The sequence below is a fragment of the Malurus melanocephalus genome, unplaced genomic scaffold, assembly GCF_030028575.1.
Source record: "Malurus melanocephalus ecotype Western Australia unplaced genomic scaffold, MMel_1.1 scaffold_545, whole genome shotgun sequence".
Taxonomy (NCBI): domain Eukaryota; kingdom Metazoa; phylum Chordata; class Aves; order Passeriformes; family Maluridae; genus Malurus; species Malurus melanocephalus.
In genome coordinates, this window is record NW_026623777.1 from 214,068 (window position 1) to 233,759 (window position 19,692).

General features: G+C 36.9%; 1 protein-coding gene across 3 annotated transcripts in view; it reads left to right on the forward strand.

The window, feature by feature from the left end:
• Positions 1-19,692, forward strand: part of USP47 (ubiquitin specific peptidase 47) — a 38,775-nt gene that overhangs the window by 634 nt on the left and 18,449 nt on the right. For 2 of the 3 annotated variants that reach the window (XM_057382005.1, XM_057382007.1), the window contains exons 2-10: positions 8,727-8,930; positions 9,248-9,364; positions 10,492-10,630; positions 12,047-12,143; positions 12,620-12,765; positions 13,534-13,613; positions 14,428-14,577; positions 19,283-19,378; positions 19,463-19,615. In XM_057382005.1, coding sequence (XP_057237988.1) covers positions 8,727-8,930; positions 9,248-9,364; positions 10,492-10,630; positions 12,047-12,143; positions 12,620-12,765; positions 13,534-13,613; positions 14,428-14,577; positions 19,283-19,378; positions 19,463-19,615 — 1,182 coding nt within the window. The remainder of the gene's footprint in view (positions 1-8,726; positions 8,931-9,247; positions 9,365-10,491; positions 10,631-12,046; positions 12,144-12,619; positions 12,766-13,533; positions 13,614-14,427; positions 14,578-19,282; positions 19,379-19,462; positions 19,616-19,692) is intronic. The other variant, XM_057382006.1, reaches the window with a different exon arrangement.

Genomic DNA, 19,692 nt, shown 5'->3' on the forward strand with positions numbered 1-19,692 from the left:
GGGGCCGGGGCCGGGGCCGGGTGCGGGGCGGCTCAGCGCCTCCCGGAGCTACGCAGYAGCCGCTGTGGGTGCCGGAGGGAACGGGTTGAGCAGCGGGTTGTTTGCTTTATTTTGGGCCCCTCATCTATCCCCTGCTGCAGGGAGAAGGGGGAAGGCTTGGTTTTGGCTATAGGCTAGAGATAAGAGCCCGAGTGAAAGAGGAAGGCGAAGCCTCTGTCCTGCTGAGATAGGCGAATGACACGTGTCAAGTTGGAGCGATACTGTGCGGTGGAAAGAGTTCGAGTGGTGGCATGAAGTGTTTGGAAACAGCTACTGGTAGAGTAGTATCGTTACTTTGTTTCCTGAGCGAGTATACTTACACCTTTTGCCAACTTTTCCGACAGTTTTGTTCTGGTAAATTACTTAAACCGTTCCTGTTGTTTTTCCTCAAACGTTCGTGTTTGTTACGTTTACCTSTACAGACAAGAACTTCATTTTTGTGGAGCTTAGGGAAAGGGGTGCTGATCCTTAAATGGTATTCTTGAGTAGATCTGGGAAGCAAATAACAACACTGAATATCAGAAACAATTTTTTGTGCAGGCTCTTGTAGGATATATATATAGGACAAAGGTAACTTTACCTCTTGTTTCCTTTCTTAAGACACTAGGGTTTAAATGACTGCATTTAGTGTTCTGATGGGAAAATGAAATCTCCAGAAACTTTTAAAAAGTGATGAAGTTTGTGGTATCTAGTATGCTTAAATGTTAGCTTTTAAACAAAATGTTCAAAAATACAAAACCAGGGACAGAAGTTAGGGTAGCTGATATACTCAAATATTTYATTTTAAAACCAAACAGACATATAGCTAAGGGAGAGTGGCAGGAGAAACACTGTGGTAGTAGCTGTAGTTAAGTGGAATAGACAAGGTGATTAATAAAAGCAGCTAGCCAAGGCTGTGTCTTTAGTTATATGTATTAATAGTATCCTCCTTGGCTTTAGAGTTGTATTCAGAATATACTTATGATTCAGATGTGTATTTTTAACTGACTCATTGGACGAGGATTTTGAATGCACTTTTATCTGTAGTGGGGGAAGTATGGGGAAAGGAAGATGAATATGTGTGATTATAGATATGGATATCTTAAACAAACAGTGTGAAATCTATAAACTTTGTACATTGATAATACTAGYGCAAGTTGCTTTTTCTCAGCAAGTTTTTTAAAGTTCTTTCTTGCGTCTCTGCATTTTTAAGTAAAATGAAACTGAACAGAATATCAATGAAATCAAATTGAGAAAGAAAACAGATGAACTATTTGTGTGAAGCCCATCTGGTTTCATATATATATGTATATGTACATATGTAATAGAAGCTTATCTTCAAYTTTGCCACTGTTTTTCAGTGTATCCTTGTTTTAAATTTTATGACAGGGAGTTTTAACGAGTGTTATTTTGAGATTCATTAATAGTCCCATTGCAGAAAACCGTGAGTTATGGGTAAACAGGATTATCCAGGTCTCTGAGTTCTCAACAGCCTTCTCCTAAGTATTCCTGTCATGCCCTTAACAGCAGTTGGAGGCAAAGCAGAGCATTTGGAGTTTCAGTTCTTCCCTTTAGGGGTGGATAAAGGATCACAGTTCATGGGTTTTTTGATGGCAGAGATGCCCGTGTGTGTTTGTTGGCAATATAAGTGAACTTTACAAAGACTTATCTTGAAAATCAAGATGTATCAGCACTTAGTGAATATTGGTCAGAATATGGGAAATATGTTTTGCTATGAGGTTTTTGAAGTGTCTCTGCTACTGAGTCAATAAATGCTGTGCAGATCCTTTTCCAGCATGTTCCAGCATGAACTATCCACAGTACACCTGTCAGAATAAATATATATATAAATATATCCTTTGTACTTGCTGCTATTAAATCAAGCCAGGTGGTGTGAATTCTCTCTCAGCTCACTAATGTGAGTCTTTTCATTCCTAAACTAATGAATCCATTTTAATCTTATGCACTGAACAAATCAAATGTGTCTCTTGATGGATATCATTCTGACTTCCTCATTAGAAGAGTGGGAATCTGATTAAAATATTTTGCAATTCTGTTAAGTAAAGGGATGCTGTTCTTTTCAATGCTGAAGACATCTTTGTGTTTTCATTCCCATGTATTAAAAGATTCTACAAGTGGTTACAGCTTGCATAATTTATCAGTTTTTCCTGCTTTCCTTCTCATGTGCTCCATTATAAAACATAAAGGTGTGATTGTGACAGCTAGAGACACTGACTAATTCATTGACTGAGCAGGTATTTTGGAAATCAGATTTAGGAAACAAACAGAAAATCCACATGGAATTCCACCAAGTAATTTGTTCTTCGCAAATGATATTCATGTCATTGCTTAGTTTGGTGAGTAAGGCTTAGAAGTAGAATGCAAGAGCTTTTGCTGCTTTTATTGGCCACTGGGCTTCTCAGTCACCGTTTACTTTCCCTTGGTATCATCAGGGTATTTAATCTGCRGTGTAGAAAGATGATCAGGATAATGAACTCTCAGCACCTCATGATCATCTGATGAAATGTTTTTGCCCAAGAGGTACCAACTGCCTGATGGGCAGTACTTGGTACTGGAGCCTCAGACTGTAAATGCTGCTGGCTGAAGTTACTACTCAGTAGAGTAATCTGATAACTAAATAAGTAATATTCTTTTTGTTTCTTGCACTAGTACATTTTGAACATCACCACAAACAATAATGCCATTTGCTCTACTGTTTTGTGCATCACCGGTGATTAAAATTTCAGAATCAAAAGCATCAGTAGTAAAGGTATAATCCTTCTGTTTTTTGGTGCAGCTACACACTGCAGACTAGTAGTGAACCTTTTCCTAAGTTGTGAAGCAGTTACCAGGAGTCAGAGTGAAGATTTGACGTTGTTACTACACTCTGCACTTTTTTGAGCTTAGAATATCAGTGTACAATAAAAAATTCTAGGACTTTGTTTGTTGCCATTGTGAAGTAAAGTCCATGAATTCTATTTTCTGTTATTTTTAAAACCTGTGGATATAATCAATGCAGTCTTGCATCATAGTTTTAAAATGTTAGTTGTACTAACACAGGAATACTGCTGAAAATTGTTATTGTGCAACCTTTTTCTGCTGATAGAATGTATTGATATCAATATAGCATTAAAACTTGTGGTGACTTACTGAAGTAAACCAGTATCTTAAAACTGTGTTACTTTTGAATTACATGTTTTAGTCTTGTCGGAGTTAAATGGGAGTGGGCTAGGGTATTGCTTTAAACCTTTTCCACCCTGTACATTACAATTGGTACTGTAATGCACTATAGCTTTGCTCTTTTTATTGTGTTTTAAAATATGGTGGGTTTTATGTAAGAAACTAAGGGTGAAAATTATGTCTGTAGAAAACTGAGTGATTGAGTTACAAGTACATATTCAGCCTTTTTATTCAATTTGATAAAGTTTTAATTCCTTTGTGAACACTTGAAGGTGATATTTGACTCTATCCTTTGAGATTTAATGTGGTGTACCTTCAAGTGAGCTGTCAATTTGTATTTCGTTGTTTCTCTTTTCTTGAATGAAATACTCCCAAAACAATGCCACTAGGTTCTAAAGAACTGATAATTGTGAATACTAGTAAGTCACAGAATTTTTTGGTGAAGTTCTGATAAAAAAACAACTTGACCACGGTTTCAGGCACTGAAATGCCAGGGTTTTTATTTTCTTTGGTTTTTGCAATGCTTGGCATGTAGTCAGCTTGCACTGAGCAAGTGCTCTTGCACAGCATTGGCAGATGAAATAATTTCTAAAAAGGATGTTGTGCATGTTCTAAAAATACTAAGGGGTGAAATTGGTACAGATCACTTGATTCAATATAATTGTTGAGGTTGTGATCACAAGGATGCTTTAGGTGCTTCTGAAAAATGGCAGCATATTATTTTTAGATTGGCATTTCTGTGAATAGCTGAGAGCTGGTTGTCGTGCTGCAGTTCAGGTACAGGCTCTCAATAAACAGGTGATGAAAGCTGCCTCAGTGACACAAGCAAATGTGCTTGGATTCCTTAGGATTGGTGAATGCTCTGGTTTTGAAGTCATGTGAGAAATATATTTGATAAAGTGTGAAACTTTTCACAGTAAGTATTGTCTGAACATATAAATAGCATTTTCTGAAGAAGTTTGGCAGAGTACTGCAGGAGKTAAAGGAATGGAAGGCACCATGCTCACTGATTTGTGTAGATAGATCAGTAACAATGAAGGAAAATGAAAAATAGCAGATACAGAAACTCCTAAGTAGTACTTGATGTTTGTAAATGAAATGCTTTCATCAGTTTATATATGGAAAAATCACCTGGGTCCTTTCTCACATACACATTGCCATCCCTATTCCTTCTGTAGAGACATTGCTCCAGAGTCTGTGTTCTCCCTGGAGCCCTTTGTGGCAGTGCCAACATGCTGACTTTCTGCCCAGGTTTCCATTCGGAACTGCACCCTTCATTCTGTGTAGTATTGCTRGAGAGCTGCACACAGAATCCCTGCTAACACACCTCACTATTCACCTTCTATTTTTCCTTCCCCAGCAGCAGCTGGACAGCTTAAAATCAGAAGATGGTTAAAGAATAAAAAACTATGCCTGTAGCTGTGTTTTAATGTCTAAACAGTACAGGATTTTATTTTTTTAGTATACATGTCTGTTGGTGATTTTGTAGGAAAGTAAACTTCATTTCAAAGTTTGTCCGTAAAGAGAAAACTCATCTTGGTATTAGTTTTGCTCAAACTCTTAATTTGCTTTTATGCTAATGTTGGATTTGTAGTTCAATCCAGCAGGAAGTTCTTTGGAATAGTAGCGGCATAGGAAAATGTTTCCATMAAATTTATACTTGAAGAAGTGGAAGGCAAGTCCATCCACTGCTTCTGTGACTCCACAGGAAACAAATGATGCAAATATTGATTAATATATGAAAGTGTCCTGAGTATCTCATGATGTTCTTGCATCCCCTTTCTTCACCTCTTTTGGGGTGTTTTTGAAGGGAAGACAAGGAGCATGCTGMTTAGGAAGGTAGAGAGAAATTATAAGCAAAGGAAGCTGTTAGGGATAAAGTCACCTCTGCCTTCAGCTGCCTACTTCAAAATGGGCTTATATTAGTAAAACTTYCCTACAGGAAAGAATTCAGGCATGAAAGAACAGTTTAATATGAAACTGGACAGCTTCATAATTTATAAATGCAATAATAGACTGAATTACAGGGTTTTATGCTAATTGTACCCTTGAACCATTTGAGGTAAAACATTTACCTATGTCTGTGGCACTTTTTAAAGATAATTAACGAAAGTGTTAGTATGAGTTTATATCTTGAATTGTTGTTTACATTTTCTTATCCATTCACTTCTTACTTGATGAAATGTGATCTATATTACAACTGAACTGACATTTTTTGTAATACTGCTCTTAYGATAATTTAAATATTGAAATAGGCTATCCCTTCTTAAGTTATGCTGGTGCTGTGAATGGTGTTTCCAAACCCAGTATTTTTTTTACTATGAAACTGACTTCATATAAAAGTCAATTTATCACTTTCAGTTATGATGACTTGTTAATTTTGTTTTCATATGCTATAGGATATGTTTTGGAGTTGCAGACAAAGTATCTTTGCTGAAATGAAGAAGAAATTTTCACAGGTAGACAAATGAAACCAACTTTATGAAATGATAACCAAAAAACATAACAGCATGATGGTGTAGCTTCTGTTTATTTTAATGTGAGCATGAGTTATTGACATTATATTCTTTGTGCATGTTCTTGAATACAAAGCTGATGTATGCAAATAAATTCAGTCTTAACAGTAGCTTCAAATTGAGTCTGTTTATATGCTTTTACACTGGTGTGTGAGGTTTTGGCTCTATCTCTGCATTAAAAAAAGGACTTGTTTTGCTCTCATAATATATTCCATTGTGTAATGGTTGAAGTTAATTTTGGTGGTTTTGTTGTTTATTTGGTTTGATGACAGCCTGTCAAAATATATGAGGGATCTATCAGTGGCCAGTATTACTTTTCAGACTATTGTTGTAGTGAAGTAGCTCCAAACAAGGTGTTGCACTATTGTCTCTTAGTTCAGATGGTATGTGTGGATGCTCTCCATGAATAGACTTGGGCTGAGGTTATTTTTGCTTTATCTGTTTGCTGCTAATGACTTRAAGCAGTGGCAGTGTGAATGAATGATGGCTTAATACCCTTTGCTATACTAACCCTGAGTTAAACCAGTTCAGTCTGTCAGAATCACATCTGTGAACAAGGAGGAGAGGATTTGTGTGACGTGGAACATCCAGTAACCCAACCAGCAAATCTTCTGTAATCTTCTGTAATTTGTTCCCGTAATGTTTTTTCCGTCCCTCAGATAATGTGTGTCTAATTATTTTCAGTAGCAGCTCTAATACAAGTCACAACTGATTCACCCTCAAAGGTTGCAGGGAGAGTGTGAGTGGGAAGAGTTGATTTTASAGGTAACTCCTGTAGGGAGGGGGAGTTACAGAGGTGTTTACCTAAAGGCAGTAGCAGAAGGAATTGACTCTTCAGTGCAGAACTGCTCATGATATCATCATGTACAGTAGCCCATCAAGTTACAGGATCGATACAAAATCAACGTGGGGGTAATTAAATCCAGATTAACTCTGTTTTCTGAGATTAACCTGTATGAATAGTAGCAAATGCCTCTTAATCTCCCTGCACTGTTCTATAAAGGATGGTGGACTTCCACCCAGAGCAAGCCTTTACCATTATTGAGGGACTTGCATGGTAGGTTGATCTTACAAGTTTGTTGGGTCTTAACTGCTGCTCGTCTTCTCAGAAAAAAAAAAAAAAGTCAAGAAAGAAGACCCCTGAACAAGCTTTACCTTCTCTTTTCTAATGACACATTGAAAGAGAGGCATTGTTTCTTCAGCAAAAAAAGGAAAAAAAGAAAAAAGTTGCCGTGCTGGGAAATTTAAAGGAAAGAAGCCCAGGAGAAGTAATCACTGCTGATATTTAATTTTAGTCTGCTTAAGTACAGCCCTGTGTGTCTCTGTGAGTGCTGTAGATTAAAGTGAGGATATAATAAGTCAAAATTACTTTGACTTCAAAATTGTGTTTTCTTCTTAATGTGTGGTTAATGTTTCAGAAATAGGTTTGTGTGTGTTCTTGGAAAGTAGTTCATAAATGTAAAATTCTCCTGTAAAGATAAAGTGTATGAAGTATTACAGATGGGCTGCAAATGATGCCTTGAATCTTTTTGAGCATGCAGTTTATGACGGCTTCCAAACAGGATATTACATTTGGTAAATCTACAGAAATTGGACTCCAAAGTCTTAAGAAAAGTCACAGTTGAAAGCAAACTAACGTCATACAGACCGGGTCGAGCATGGTTTTATTTGCCTTTCTCTAACAACTTTTTTCTGACGATGATAGGAATAGATGCTGCAGTCAGCTAATGTTCTATTCCATCCTTGCATGAACACTGCCAGCAGATCTTGAAATCCTGTGTAATGAAGGCATGCAGCATCAGCTGGAATGTCCATGTTGCTTTTGAAAAGGTTTGGTGATGTAAGAGCTCTCAAAAAAAGGGACTGTACCTCTTTGGTGGTGGTCACCTGTGTTGTGAGGCTGATTGTGTAGGAACAAGGGATTCTGAAGCTGTTCAGATCTTTGCAGTTCTGTATTCTTTAGAAGATGCTTGTGATGTGGCTGAGTGTTTTAGCATAAGCATTATTATTGCCATTTATTGTTTTTATCCACTGAAAATCGTGATAGCACTGCATGTGGGTTTTTGCCTTTTTAGATGCTGTGGCTTTCAGCCATGGATTGCGGTTTGGGCACTCTGACAATGACACTGTCTGTGTGTTACAGCTTGAAAAGGCTGAGTCCCTGAGGACCAATTCCTTTTACTTACCTGATCCTTTCTTATGAGATGTSTATTTAAGTACAGTCATTCCTTGCAGTTCATCAGTTTTGGATAATTGAGAGTGTTAATTGATTGTGCTTAGATCTTTGACTTCCTGGTTTTCAGTGTTGAAAAACTCCATTTTTCTTGGCCTRTCTGGATTCAGAAAATTTTATTATTCCTTTGCCACTTTCATTCAAGATCATTATTGTTCTAATTTCACAGACATTAAAGTGTCCATTTAAACTCCACTTTGTCCMGTAGCCATTTGTTGATGTTAATTTTCTTACTTTGTTGAGGCAGTAGAGTATCTCCTGCAATTCGGACACTAGTGGATTTAGTAGGCAGTTGGTGGTTTGATTATGAAACTTTTTATTTAAAGGTCAGCTTCCAAGATTATTTGGAAGCTTGCAGGTTTTCTGGATTGCATTCYTGAAAGTCACAAAAGGTATATTCTGCCTCAGCGGGATTTATGGTTGTGTAAAAGCAAAATRTGAGCTGGAAGTGATGACTTGGAAGTCTGTTCTTGATTTTGAAGCAGTCTTCTATCTGCTTGCTGGCTGAAATTCTGTGCAGAACCCAAGTGGTTTCTCTCTCTCCACATCCATACAAATTCCTTCTTGTTCTAKAAAAATGGATCTTGTTTTTATATATTTTTCAAAATTGGAAGGTTCTTAATTTCTTGTGTCTATTTTGAAAAATGAAGTCCAGTTCTAGGAACCGTAGGTTTTGAAAGTGTACTACATTTTATTGGTGAAATCTTGTTTTGATTTTTCAGTTAAACTCGTAGATGTTGTTAACTTTGCTCACAAACTGTTGTCTGCTGTCATTGCAGGCAGAAAGTGCTGCAGAAGAGCCCAGGGTGCTGTGTATAATACAGGACACCACCAATTCCAAGACAGTGAATGAACGTGTTACCTTGAACCTGCCAGCTTCCACTCCACTGAAAAGGCTCTTTGAAGATGTGGCTGCCAAAGTGGGCTACGTGAATGGATCTTTTGATTTGATGTGGGGCAGTGGAGATAATGGCACTGACACGGTATGGCAAGTGCTTCTTATTTCCTCCTGGTAGCAAACACTTCAGTTTTCACAGTATAGAAAACATCCATCTGTACTGCACAGTGCTGATTTAATTCCATTAAATTCCCACATTTTGTGGGGGTGCACCACAGCAGACTGACACCACTGGGTTGATTTGGCTGAATTTTAGTCTCAAGGTGTGCTCTTTAGAGCTACATCTGTTCAATCATTAAACAAAAACTAATATGAGCATTCAAATGTGTACTTGGATGGAGTGTGTTAATTGCATATAGACTGGTTTTAAAAAAGTGTTGTTTCCGTTTTACTCTTTTTTAGCAGACTCCAATAGATCAGAACAGTGACAAAACTATTCTTGATGCTGGTTTTGAGCCAGGGAAGAAGAACTTTCTGCATTTGACAGACAAGGATGGTGAGCAGCCCCATGTACTGACGGTGAGTAAAATCTTCCCTCAGCTACATAAGCCATAGTATTGGGGGGGAGGGTGTGTGTGTTCTTTGTAGTGCTCCTGTGAGATCGGAAAATTAAATAAATCTGGGCTGTGTATTTCATATAATGAGCTGCTTTGGGAGCCTTCTCAACAGACTTTGACTGTATTTGCATCTCTATTTACCTTTCACCTGAATAGGACCAATTCAATTAGTAATCGTTATTTGCTGTTACGCTGTTCATGCTCATCGAGTATTTATGTGATGTTTGCTGAAAGTAATTTTCTAAGGTTATATAATTAATTAATCTTTTACATGTTTGGAGATAAGCCTTACAAATATGTATAACCATATATCCTATCCTTTTCCTCTGGGTGTTTGGAAGCAATATTAGACCTTTCTGACAGAATTCTTAAAACCAGCAGCCCTGCATCTGCAGCAGTTACCTCCTTCCACATTTCCCATTTCACTTTATGGAAAAATAAAAATATATATAAAAGAAGAGTTGGCAGTGTTGCTCTAGAAGCCACTGTTTGCCATAACAATTTTTTTGAAATTTTCTARTTCTCAAATATATGATACAGCTGCAATTTATTTAAACTAAAGATTGGATAAACTAGTGGCATACTAAGATGTATTACTCGGCTGTTGTATCAGTATAATCCTGGTCTACTTAGCCTTTGTTGTGGAGTTTAATTATCTGAAAAAGGGAAAAAACACCACATGTAAATATTTGTGCTCAAGATCTGAATTTATGGGTGATTCTGAGAGAATAATGAACTGAAATTTGTATGTCTGGAAAAAATCTTATTCTGTATTTCAGTGCAGAAAACTTGAGATGCAGGAGATGCTAAATTGCAGGCTTGCTTGTTGTGTGCATTCTAATACTGTATTTGGTTATACTGTACTCCAAAAAACATTTCCTTCTGCCAGTACAAACAGTGTGTCGAGGGCTTGAGAATTTAGAGAGCAGAACTGTAGTTAAACACTWGGTACCTGCAATTTGGAAAAAAATGTGTGATGTGCCTGGCAAAATTGATTTCTTAGCCATGAGAGAAAAGAAACTCATAGGTACTCCAGTAAAAATTTATTGTCTAACTTTTTGCATGAAATGGGTGTGTTTATGTTTTCAGGAGGAGTCAGGTACAGCAGATGACCGTGCAAAAGAGAGATTTATAGGCCCCCTTCCAAGAGAAGGCTCTATTGGATGTACCAATGACTATGTCAGTCAAAGCTATTCTTATTCTTCAGTCCTGAGCAAATCAGAGACAGGTATAGTGTTCTCTCTTGTAAAGGCAATGCTGATTTGTAATGATTTTAGCACATTTTCAAATAGCAGCACCTCAGGATTTTTTTTTTTTTTTTTAATAAATTGCAATTTGTTTTGAAAATACCCACCTCACTGGTACATTTCTACCCTATTTATGATATTCTCACATTAGGTTAGAAATGGAAGAGCTGTATTCCATCCTTCTCTTCCAGTGTAATTCRAGCTCTCTCGGGGTCCTCCTTTGCAGTGTTTGTTTCTGCACCCCCTGCTCCAGCAGCCAGGCTTGGATTAGCAGGGGGTGCTCAGCCTGAGCTCTGTTCTCCCAGCTGAAGGATCCTGGACAGGCTGTTCTGTCAGCAAACAGGGGCTCCCTGTGCAAGGGGAGTGCCAGAGCAGCTCCGGAGAGGCTCCCTGGCTGCTCCACAGGGCAGGAGGAGACCGCAAATTACACCTGGTAGCAGAGAAACTCCACCGAGTAACTGTGTTGAGAAGGCACTAAGCTTACACTTGTATTACATCACACCCCCTTAAGACTTTCTGACAAATAGGAAAGTTTATCTTTCGTGTACCTTTTTTAATGTAATATAGCTGAAAAGATGATTTATATAGTGTAGAGCAATAAATAAAGTACAAATGTTCTGACTCAGTCTCTTCACAGTGTGTGGAGTAGCTGCCTTTTCATTACTAGTATGGTACTGAGATTATTTTTTCTTCAATAGTTTTCAGAATATAAATAGGCATATTTAATTTCTTTATTACACTATGCTGCATTATATKCTCTTTGCTTATCAGTTGTTGCTAATATTGCATATTCTGGAGAAAATCTGAAGATTAATACAAGTAAAGAATTTMATTTTCAGCTAATAAAAATGACACAGTTTTAGTAGTTTAACTAGTTTTTTTTATCAGTTATTTATGGGGGAAGGTTTTAAAATACTAGTGTTGTATGGGCAYTTGAGATTGATCTTTTTTATTTCTAATTTTAAGACACTGATAAAACCAGTGCAGATACAAATGATGTTAACATCATTACTGGGGTACTGTTAGCTGACATCAGGCAGTAAGTAAGCTGGTATGCAATTATTTCTTAGAAAATTCTGGTTTATTCTGGAAAATGCTTAAATCTACTATTAAAATATTTATAATTACCTATATCCCCGGTGGTGCAGTATTGAAATARTAGTTATTATTGTGATCAAGAAAATAGTTTCATGACATTCAGTGGAATTATTTCTGTTATGTAAACTGTTACTCTCTCTTGCTCTCAGAAATGGTAACATTCCCTCCATTTTTATAGTGTAAATAACCATAAATAACAACAGATKAATGCACTTCTTAAACACTATCACAGAATTGTTTTTTAAAGTGATTTCCTGTCCTTTTGCATTATTTCCATCTCATTATTCTTGTATTTTTAGGCTATGTGGGGCTGGTAAATCAAGCAATGACTTGCTACTTGAACAGCCTTCTGCAAACACTTTTCATGACTCCTGAATTTAGAAATGCATTATATAAGTGAGTATATAGAATCAAAAACTTCTTAAATTTGTGCTCGTATATCTGGTAAGAGACCCTTTAGAACTGTCAAAATTTCCTTGTTTAGATACTGGAAAGCATAACTGAAATCAAGCTGGGTAGATTTATAAATTATGTCTGCTTAAAAACGTCAGATTTTTAGTAAAATATGTTACTGGTTGTGGCATGGACAAGGTTTTTAAACAATCTTGAAAATACCAAACTTGAAGTTTAATTTGATACTAAGWGCACTTCATATCAGTGAATGGCTTCCAAAATTTCCTTTGTTTTTGTTAGATTTATGCATTTTTAAAGAGTATCATTGCCATTTACTGCAGAAATGGAAAGCAACTACATTTGACTTCTACCTCTGTGACATGACAGACCTCTAGAAATGTAATAAATGTTGAATTGGTGCCTTTTTGAATAATGGTTTCAAAGCATTTTTAATTGTCAAAATCTTGTGTTGCAAATAGATGGGAGTTTGAAGAATCTGAAGAGGATCCTGAGAGGAGTATTCCCTACCAGCTTCAAAGGCTGTTTGTTTTACTGCAGACCAGCAAAAAAAGGGCCATWGAAACAACAGATGTTACTCGGAGTTTTGGATGGGATAGCAGTGAAGGTAATGTGCAGCTGTTAAACTGGTGTGATTGCTTCAGCTGCTGCCTGCCACGTGCTAAACCCCTGTTTATGGGGCAAAATCACAGAATGATTAACGATGATTAATGGAATCCCCTTTTTCAATGGAAACAAAGTAGTCTAYGTGGGTACTTTGGGTCTGATTTTTAAAGAAATATGGTCTAGGAGTTTAAGGCTTTTAAAGTGGTACATTTTTGTAATTAAACTGTCATTACAGATGTTAATTGTTTCTAAAGAAGTTATTCTTTATAGGAAATTTGCTTCTGTTTTGAATCACAAATGTGATTTTTGGAATTACCCATAATTGCTGTCAACTTCAAATCGCACACTGTATTTGTCTTTTTTACACTTGTGTTGGATAATTTTGCCCCATAACCTCTTGATTCTTTCATTTGCACATGATGGTGAGTTGGAAGTTGAGTTTTGGAGAATCAGCACGAAGTGGGACAGAAATCAGAAGCAGTTTATTTTATAACAGTGTACATGAGCAGTTCTGTATTTTTCATATATTCTTGCTTATGTACACAGTTCTTGTTTATGCATAAACATTGTGAGCAAGCTGGCTGCTTCTTTTTCTGACGTAGCTTGAGAGGCAGCTGCCTGTGGAATTGAACACTGGCCCAGTAGTGGCTAATATAGGTACAGACTTGAACTAAGGAGTAGTTTTTTAGGATGCAGTCTCAGGCAACACTCAATATGGGGACTAATAACATCTCTTGCTATAATTAATAATAATTCCATTTTTTAACAGCATGGCAGCAACATGATGTACAGGAGCTTTGTAGAGTCATGTTTGATGCTTTGGAGCAGAAATGGAAGCAAACGGAGCAGGTAAGCATGGAAAAGCTGTCTTTCTTCAGTGGTGTAGTATTTTGGGGTCTTGTTGGGTTTTCTAAAGATGATCATAAAAAATTCTTTACTAAATTTTAAATACCATTTATTGAAATATCATTCATTATCTTATTGAAAATCTGTGGTAGTTTCCAGTTTTCCTGTTTGATGCAGTAATTAAGCTACTATAATGTATGACTTTCAGGTGTGTGTTGTATCAGTTTTCCTCCCCCAGTTAAAAGTGGAATATTCTGCACTCTGGATTCTTAGTCTTTRTATGAAGCACAGAAAGTGATTGTGCAGCTCCCACAATAACTTCCTYGCTGTCAGTATTTATTAGGCTTTGTTGTGGCCTCTGGAAGCTCAAGCTCTCTTCTTAATGTGGGAGAAAGTTAGGAGTATATTCCCATGATACATTCTGATAAATGGCCAGCTTCTTGCAGGACAGTTTTGAGGTYTGAGATGGGTAAATGGTCTCTGGAAACACAGGACAGGGTCTGCAGGGTCAGTCTGTTAACAATGTCTGCAAGATCATAAATCTTCCATTTAAAACAAGTGATTTTGTAGTCACTTAAGACGTGACTGTAAAGGACACTGAAGCTTCTGTAACATGATTTGAGAAGCTCACTTGATATGTGTTTTGGGAAGGGCAAAATAAGAAATCAGGAGATGGATGTCCTGCTGGGGAATGGTGTTTTAAAGGTGTAGCCGTGCAATTTAGATGTTCTTTTAAAAAGGGCATTTTTTTGTCAAACCAAAAGAATGGTATTGGTCATTTTTATTAACTGTCTGTTGCTGAATGTGTTTGTTTCAGGCTGATCTTATAAATCAACTGTATCAAGGCAAACTGAAGGACTATGTGAGATGCCTGGAGTGTGGCTATGAAGGCTGGAGAATTGACACTTACCTGGATATCCCTTTGGTCATCCGGCCCTATGGCTCCAGCCAGGCCTTTGCTAGCGTGGTGTGTACTATTCTGCTGCCTAATAGTGCATCCATACACACATAGAATACATAATGCCACAGTGGTATAATTGGTTCCGTGGTAAGTATCATCCTAGATACTCCATCTTGGGGTGTTCGTCTTTGTGCAGTCAACCAGCTAGCAAGTTCTAGAAGTTTTTTTTTTTTTTGGCTTTTTGGTTTATTTTTTGGTTTGGTTTTTTTTTCTTTTGCCCTTCCATGAGTCCTACTGGTGCATGTATAAGGGGAGGGGAAATGCAACTTTATTGCCTTAGGGCTTCAGTAATCAATTATTTTCTTCTTGATAGAAGCATTTACTTGAGAAATCTTTATGAGATTACAAAGTTTTATTTGGGTTGTTCTTTTTATTGGAACATCTGCTAAATTTTCATAGCATTGTTGAAAGTCTTAGTGAAAGAGCAGAATATTGACATAAAATTTTTATTTTAATTGCCATGTTGTTGCTGTGCTTTTTAAAGTTCACTTCTTAAATACCGTAATCCTTTTAATAAGCGATTTGATGATGATTAAAAAATTCTGTTGCACATCAATGTTCGTGGTCACTTTTGCTCCAGCATTACTGATGCTGGCAAGCATTTATATTTCTTCCACAGATTTCTTAAATCTGTGGAAGTTATTTTGCTTTATTTTTTCCACCTACCTGAAAAAAAAAGTGATTACAAACTGAAATTCCATGGTTGTGGCTTAGGATGCCTGTACAATGAATGGAGTTCTGAGAAAGAATAAGAATAAATTAAACAAGTCTTTCAGTAAAGGTTGTTTTAAACAAACACTTGTGTTATTGGCTTGTTTATTATATATTAAGTATTTTTCTTCACGTATTTAGTGTGCTGGCAATATTTTTGAAGCACTAGTAGTCTATAATTCTTAACAGTAATTCTGTTGAGAATTGTTAGAATTAATTTAAACTGCAGTGTGAGTCAAAATACTTCATACTTTGAAACTAAATACCAATCTTGCAAAGTAGTAAAGGTGAAGGACATTGACCTTGGAAAAAAAGATTGGAGTTGGTAAAGTCCTTTGAATTCTTTTTAAGATTGCAGTAAAATCTTCTGGAACTATACAGCTAATTGAAGCTGTCTTGATATAAACATTGCTATTTTATACAGATGGCTTCTTTAACTTTTAAAGCTAATTTCTAGCAATATTCCCTGAACCAAATTTTATTTGTAGTAGTTTTTATTCAGTAATGAGTTTTTTATCATCTGTTAAAAGTAACAAAAGCCATTCAGTTCATGTATTTTCATTCTGCATTTAACAATGCGTTGTGCGTGTGTCTCAAATGAAAAATTTTTTCTTTAGTGGACAAGTCTGTGGTGCAGTGCTAAAGAAAAGACTTTGTCTATTTGTAAAAGCACAGAAAACTTGAAATAAGGACCTAAATATCAGATTACTTGTAGTAGTATTTGATATTTTTCTTTTCAATCAGCATTTACTGAGTTTACTACATTGAGAGAAGTAGTTTTAAGATTTTTGTTACACAAACTTACATGGGTGCAACTTGTATTGATGCTTCAATTTTTGAGCTTTTTCAATTCATATTCTGATTATATTCAGTTGATTCTCCTCCCTGCATTTGTATGATCAATAGCAGATGTGATTTTAGTCTTCAGCAGTGGGGAGATATGGAGGATACTTGCTTTTGGAGAAGGGAAAAATCGCCTGTTTCTAAATGGAATTCTCTGAAGGTAGTATCCTCCATTGATCCATAGATGATGGTGATTTGGKAGGTGTAGGTAAAAGAGTCTGAGAGATCCAAAACTTCCCACATGCGCTAATAGGGCTTATAGAAGGGAATGCAAAACTTTTTAGACCTTGCTAGTCAGCTCCTGAGGGAACTTGCAGCAGGCGACACAACCCAAGATAGGGGATCTAAGGAGGATACTACCTTCAAAGAACTCTAGTTAGAGGTAAGTGATTTTCCATTACTTTCTAATGAGAGAGAATGGATGGATGAGCCTTGAGTAAGGTTAATCTGTAGAATACCATTTAAAGAGTATTATTCCACTGTTTGACATTGTGTACTGCCRAAGAAATGGAGATACTTGAAATGTTGCATTAATTCATATGTGTATTACTTCTTGATACGTGGGGACATTGAAGCACTGGGAAGGGTAATGTCATGCTTGCTTTATTTCCTGATATGAACTAATTCTAAATGGTCTTCTGTGTGGTCTTAAATTTTGCATTTGGAATTTTTCTTTCTGATTGCCCATTCTATCCCCCAGCTCCATGCAGTAAGGCAGCATAGCTGCAAACTCGTTAGGGCAGCACTGGGGCACTGAGAYGCTGTCAGGGTGTAACTCAAGATGGTTTCTGGAAAAGTACTGTGCTATCTACATTGTTCAAGGGCACGGTGTCRAAAAAAACCCTGAATCAGGCTTTTCTTGAGGTCAGTAGAACTCTAGGCATGAAAACATCTAGCTTGTTTCGGGGAGGTAAAAAGGAGCAACAATTTATACTAGTACCTATTATATAGATGCCTGAATTTAACAGCATTAGGCATAAGCTGAAATACTTTGCAGTAAAAAAAAACAAATATTTTGCAATATGAGCAGCTGAAGGATATATGCAACTGGGAACTATAGCAATGATGCTGAAGTTACCATACTAGAAAACAGTGAGAGTTGTAATACCAGAGAACTAGTAATGATACAAGCATTCTGGAGGTGTAGCAAATACAGTTGTGTTTTGTTAGGTGTTGTTAGTTTTCAAGATCTTTTGAATAATAGCTCTTCTTTGGAGAGTGTAGTAGTCCTTTTTTAGGGCAGAAATTAATTTGGACTTTATGTGAACTTACTTTGTGATGTCATTGCCAAATAGTTGAAAGCAGAATATGGATGATGTGATAATTTWTTTTTTTTTTAAGCTAGATCAGTAACAAGGAGGTCTTTTATTTTTCCTTGAACATACTCTTTGAACTCGGGAAAGCTGATGAGCTCTGAAAATCTGAGACAACAGTTAGTTTCTAGTTTTTTCCAAGAGCAGTTTTGCCTAAGTGTCATTTGTAACTTTTCATAAAGGTYCTACTGCTCCTATTCCCAGGTTTTACAAATGTACACCTTTATGAATGTGTGTGGTAGGATACCTGTCCAACTGACGGGATCATAATGCATTTTTATGGAGGGAAGCTTGTCTGAAGTGCCTCTCTTGAGCCAGACAGTAATTAGGTTGAATTGTTACTGCACTTTAGTGTGCTAAGTGATAGAAATCTCAGAATATTAAAAAGTGGATGCACTCAGAACTTGGCTGGACAAGGCTCTGAGCAATGTGCTTAAAGTTGGACCTGATTTGAGCAAGGGATTAGGATCAGATGATCTCCAGAGATTTCTTTCAGCCTGCATKGTTCATTTGATTCTTTGAGCTAGAAAGAAGTGTAAATAGCTTTAGTCACACTGATCTGGAGTTTGATTATTTGTGCTTTATTTTGAAGTGCATGTAGGGAATGTTGGAAATGCGTTAACTTTAAAGTGAATTTGTGAGGTAACATTGGCTCCTGGTGGAGCTGCAGGCATTGGGTGTGTGCTGTGATAGTTGTGTGGCTTAAAAGCTTTGTCACTGGTTTTGCTGAACAAACTGTCAGGGTAGTGAGCTGCACTAGAWTAGGAATTGTGTTCAGAAACATCCCAATCAGCAGAACTAACTTTGGGTTAAAGATTGTGTAGGAGGCAAAAGAGTAAACAGGGAACAGCAATGTTCCTTAAATAAAGACTGAAAAATACATGGCTGTTGATAGAGCTCAGAAGTGATGGAGGTCCCAGGAGTTTCAGTCAGGCCTTTCAAAGCACAGCTCACTATGTGAGGTAAGCAGTGAAACCTCGAGAGTGATGTAATAATACTTCATTGCATTCTCAGGGGTCTAAAGCATCAGCACTTCTTGCCTTAGGTAAGAATTTATAGGGTGTTTCCTTGTTAAAYTGCACATCACATGAGCCTACATAAGCATAACTCAATCATTTATGTCCCATCCTTCATACAGCAACAGAGCTTTTGTAAAATACTTGCTTTGTTGTTTTTGCTGCTTGCCTCAGTTCTTAGMAAAAAAGAAGGGAGAAGGGAAGAGAATTGAGGGAGGGCCTTTTGAAGAAGTTGGCATATTTGCTTTGTTCCCAAAGTGGCACTTGTCAAACAACAAGATTTAGATACCAGTCAAGTTCTTTCTTTTTTTCTGTGCAAGGTGTGTTCGTTTTCCCCTGCATGGGTGGACAGAGAACTTGTAGCTTCCTTTTGGAGCTCAGACACCCAGAGCCTATTGGCTTGCAAGCCAACTGAGTTATAAGTTTTAACTTTTAAAATGTCAGGATAAAATCCTTAAAATTTTGCTTAAAATGTTTAAAAATAAGCTCATTTTCAGAGCAGGTGACACTACAGACATGACGAAATGTGATGTGCAAGATAACAGGAGTAAATGTAACTTTATTGAAACAAACACAATTGGGATTAATCAAATACTGAATGAGACACAATTAACAGTAATTGTGGTTTTACTGYTTATCTTGGGTTGGGTAGAAATGTTAGTTTCTGGTCATGTTTACCTGARTATTGTGTCTCTACCAAAGTTTGTCARTCAAATTTTGGTGGTAGATTTAACTGAATTTGTTTGTATATGTTTGCAATCTCATTGTGAATTTTTACCTGCATAGTGAACACTCTTTAAAAATTGGGTAACATGTTTTTATTCTTAGGAAGAAGCACTGCATGCTTTCATTCAGCCAGAGATCCTCGATGGCCCGAATCAGTATTTTTGTGAGCGATGTAAGAAGAAATGTGATGCAAGAAAGGTAAGGACTGGTCAAAGAATTTGCAGAAATTACTTTTACTTAATACCAATCCTGATAACAGAATTTTGTCCTTGTTTTGTTTAGGGTCTGCGGTTCTTGCATTTTCCATATCTGCTGACATTACAGCTGAAGAGGTTTGACTTTGATTATACCACTATGCACAGAATTAAACTCAATGATCGTATGACTTTTCCTGAGGAGTTGGACATGAGTGTCTTTATTGATGTTGAGGATGAGGTAAAGTACTTGGTTTCAGCCCAAGACACCTTGGCTCAGTCCAATGAGTTGAAATGCAAAAAAAACAAGCTTTGATT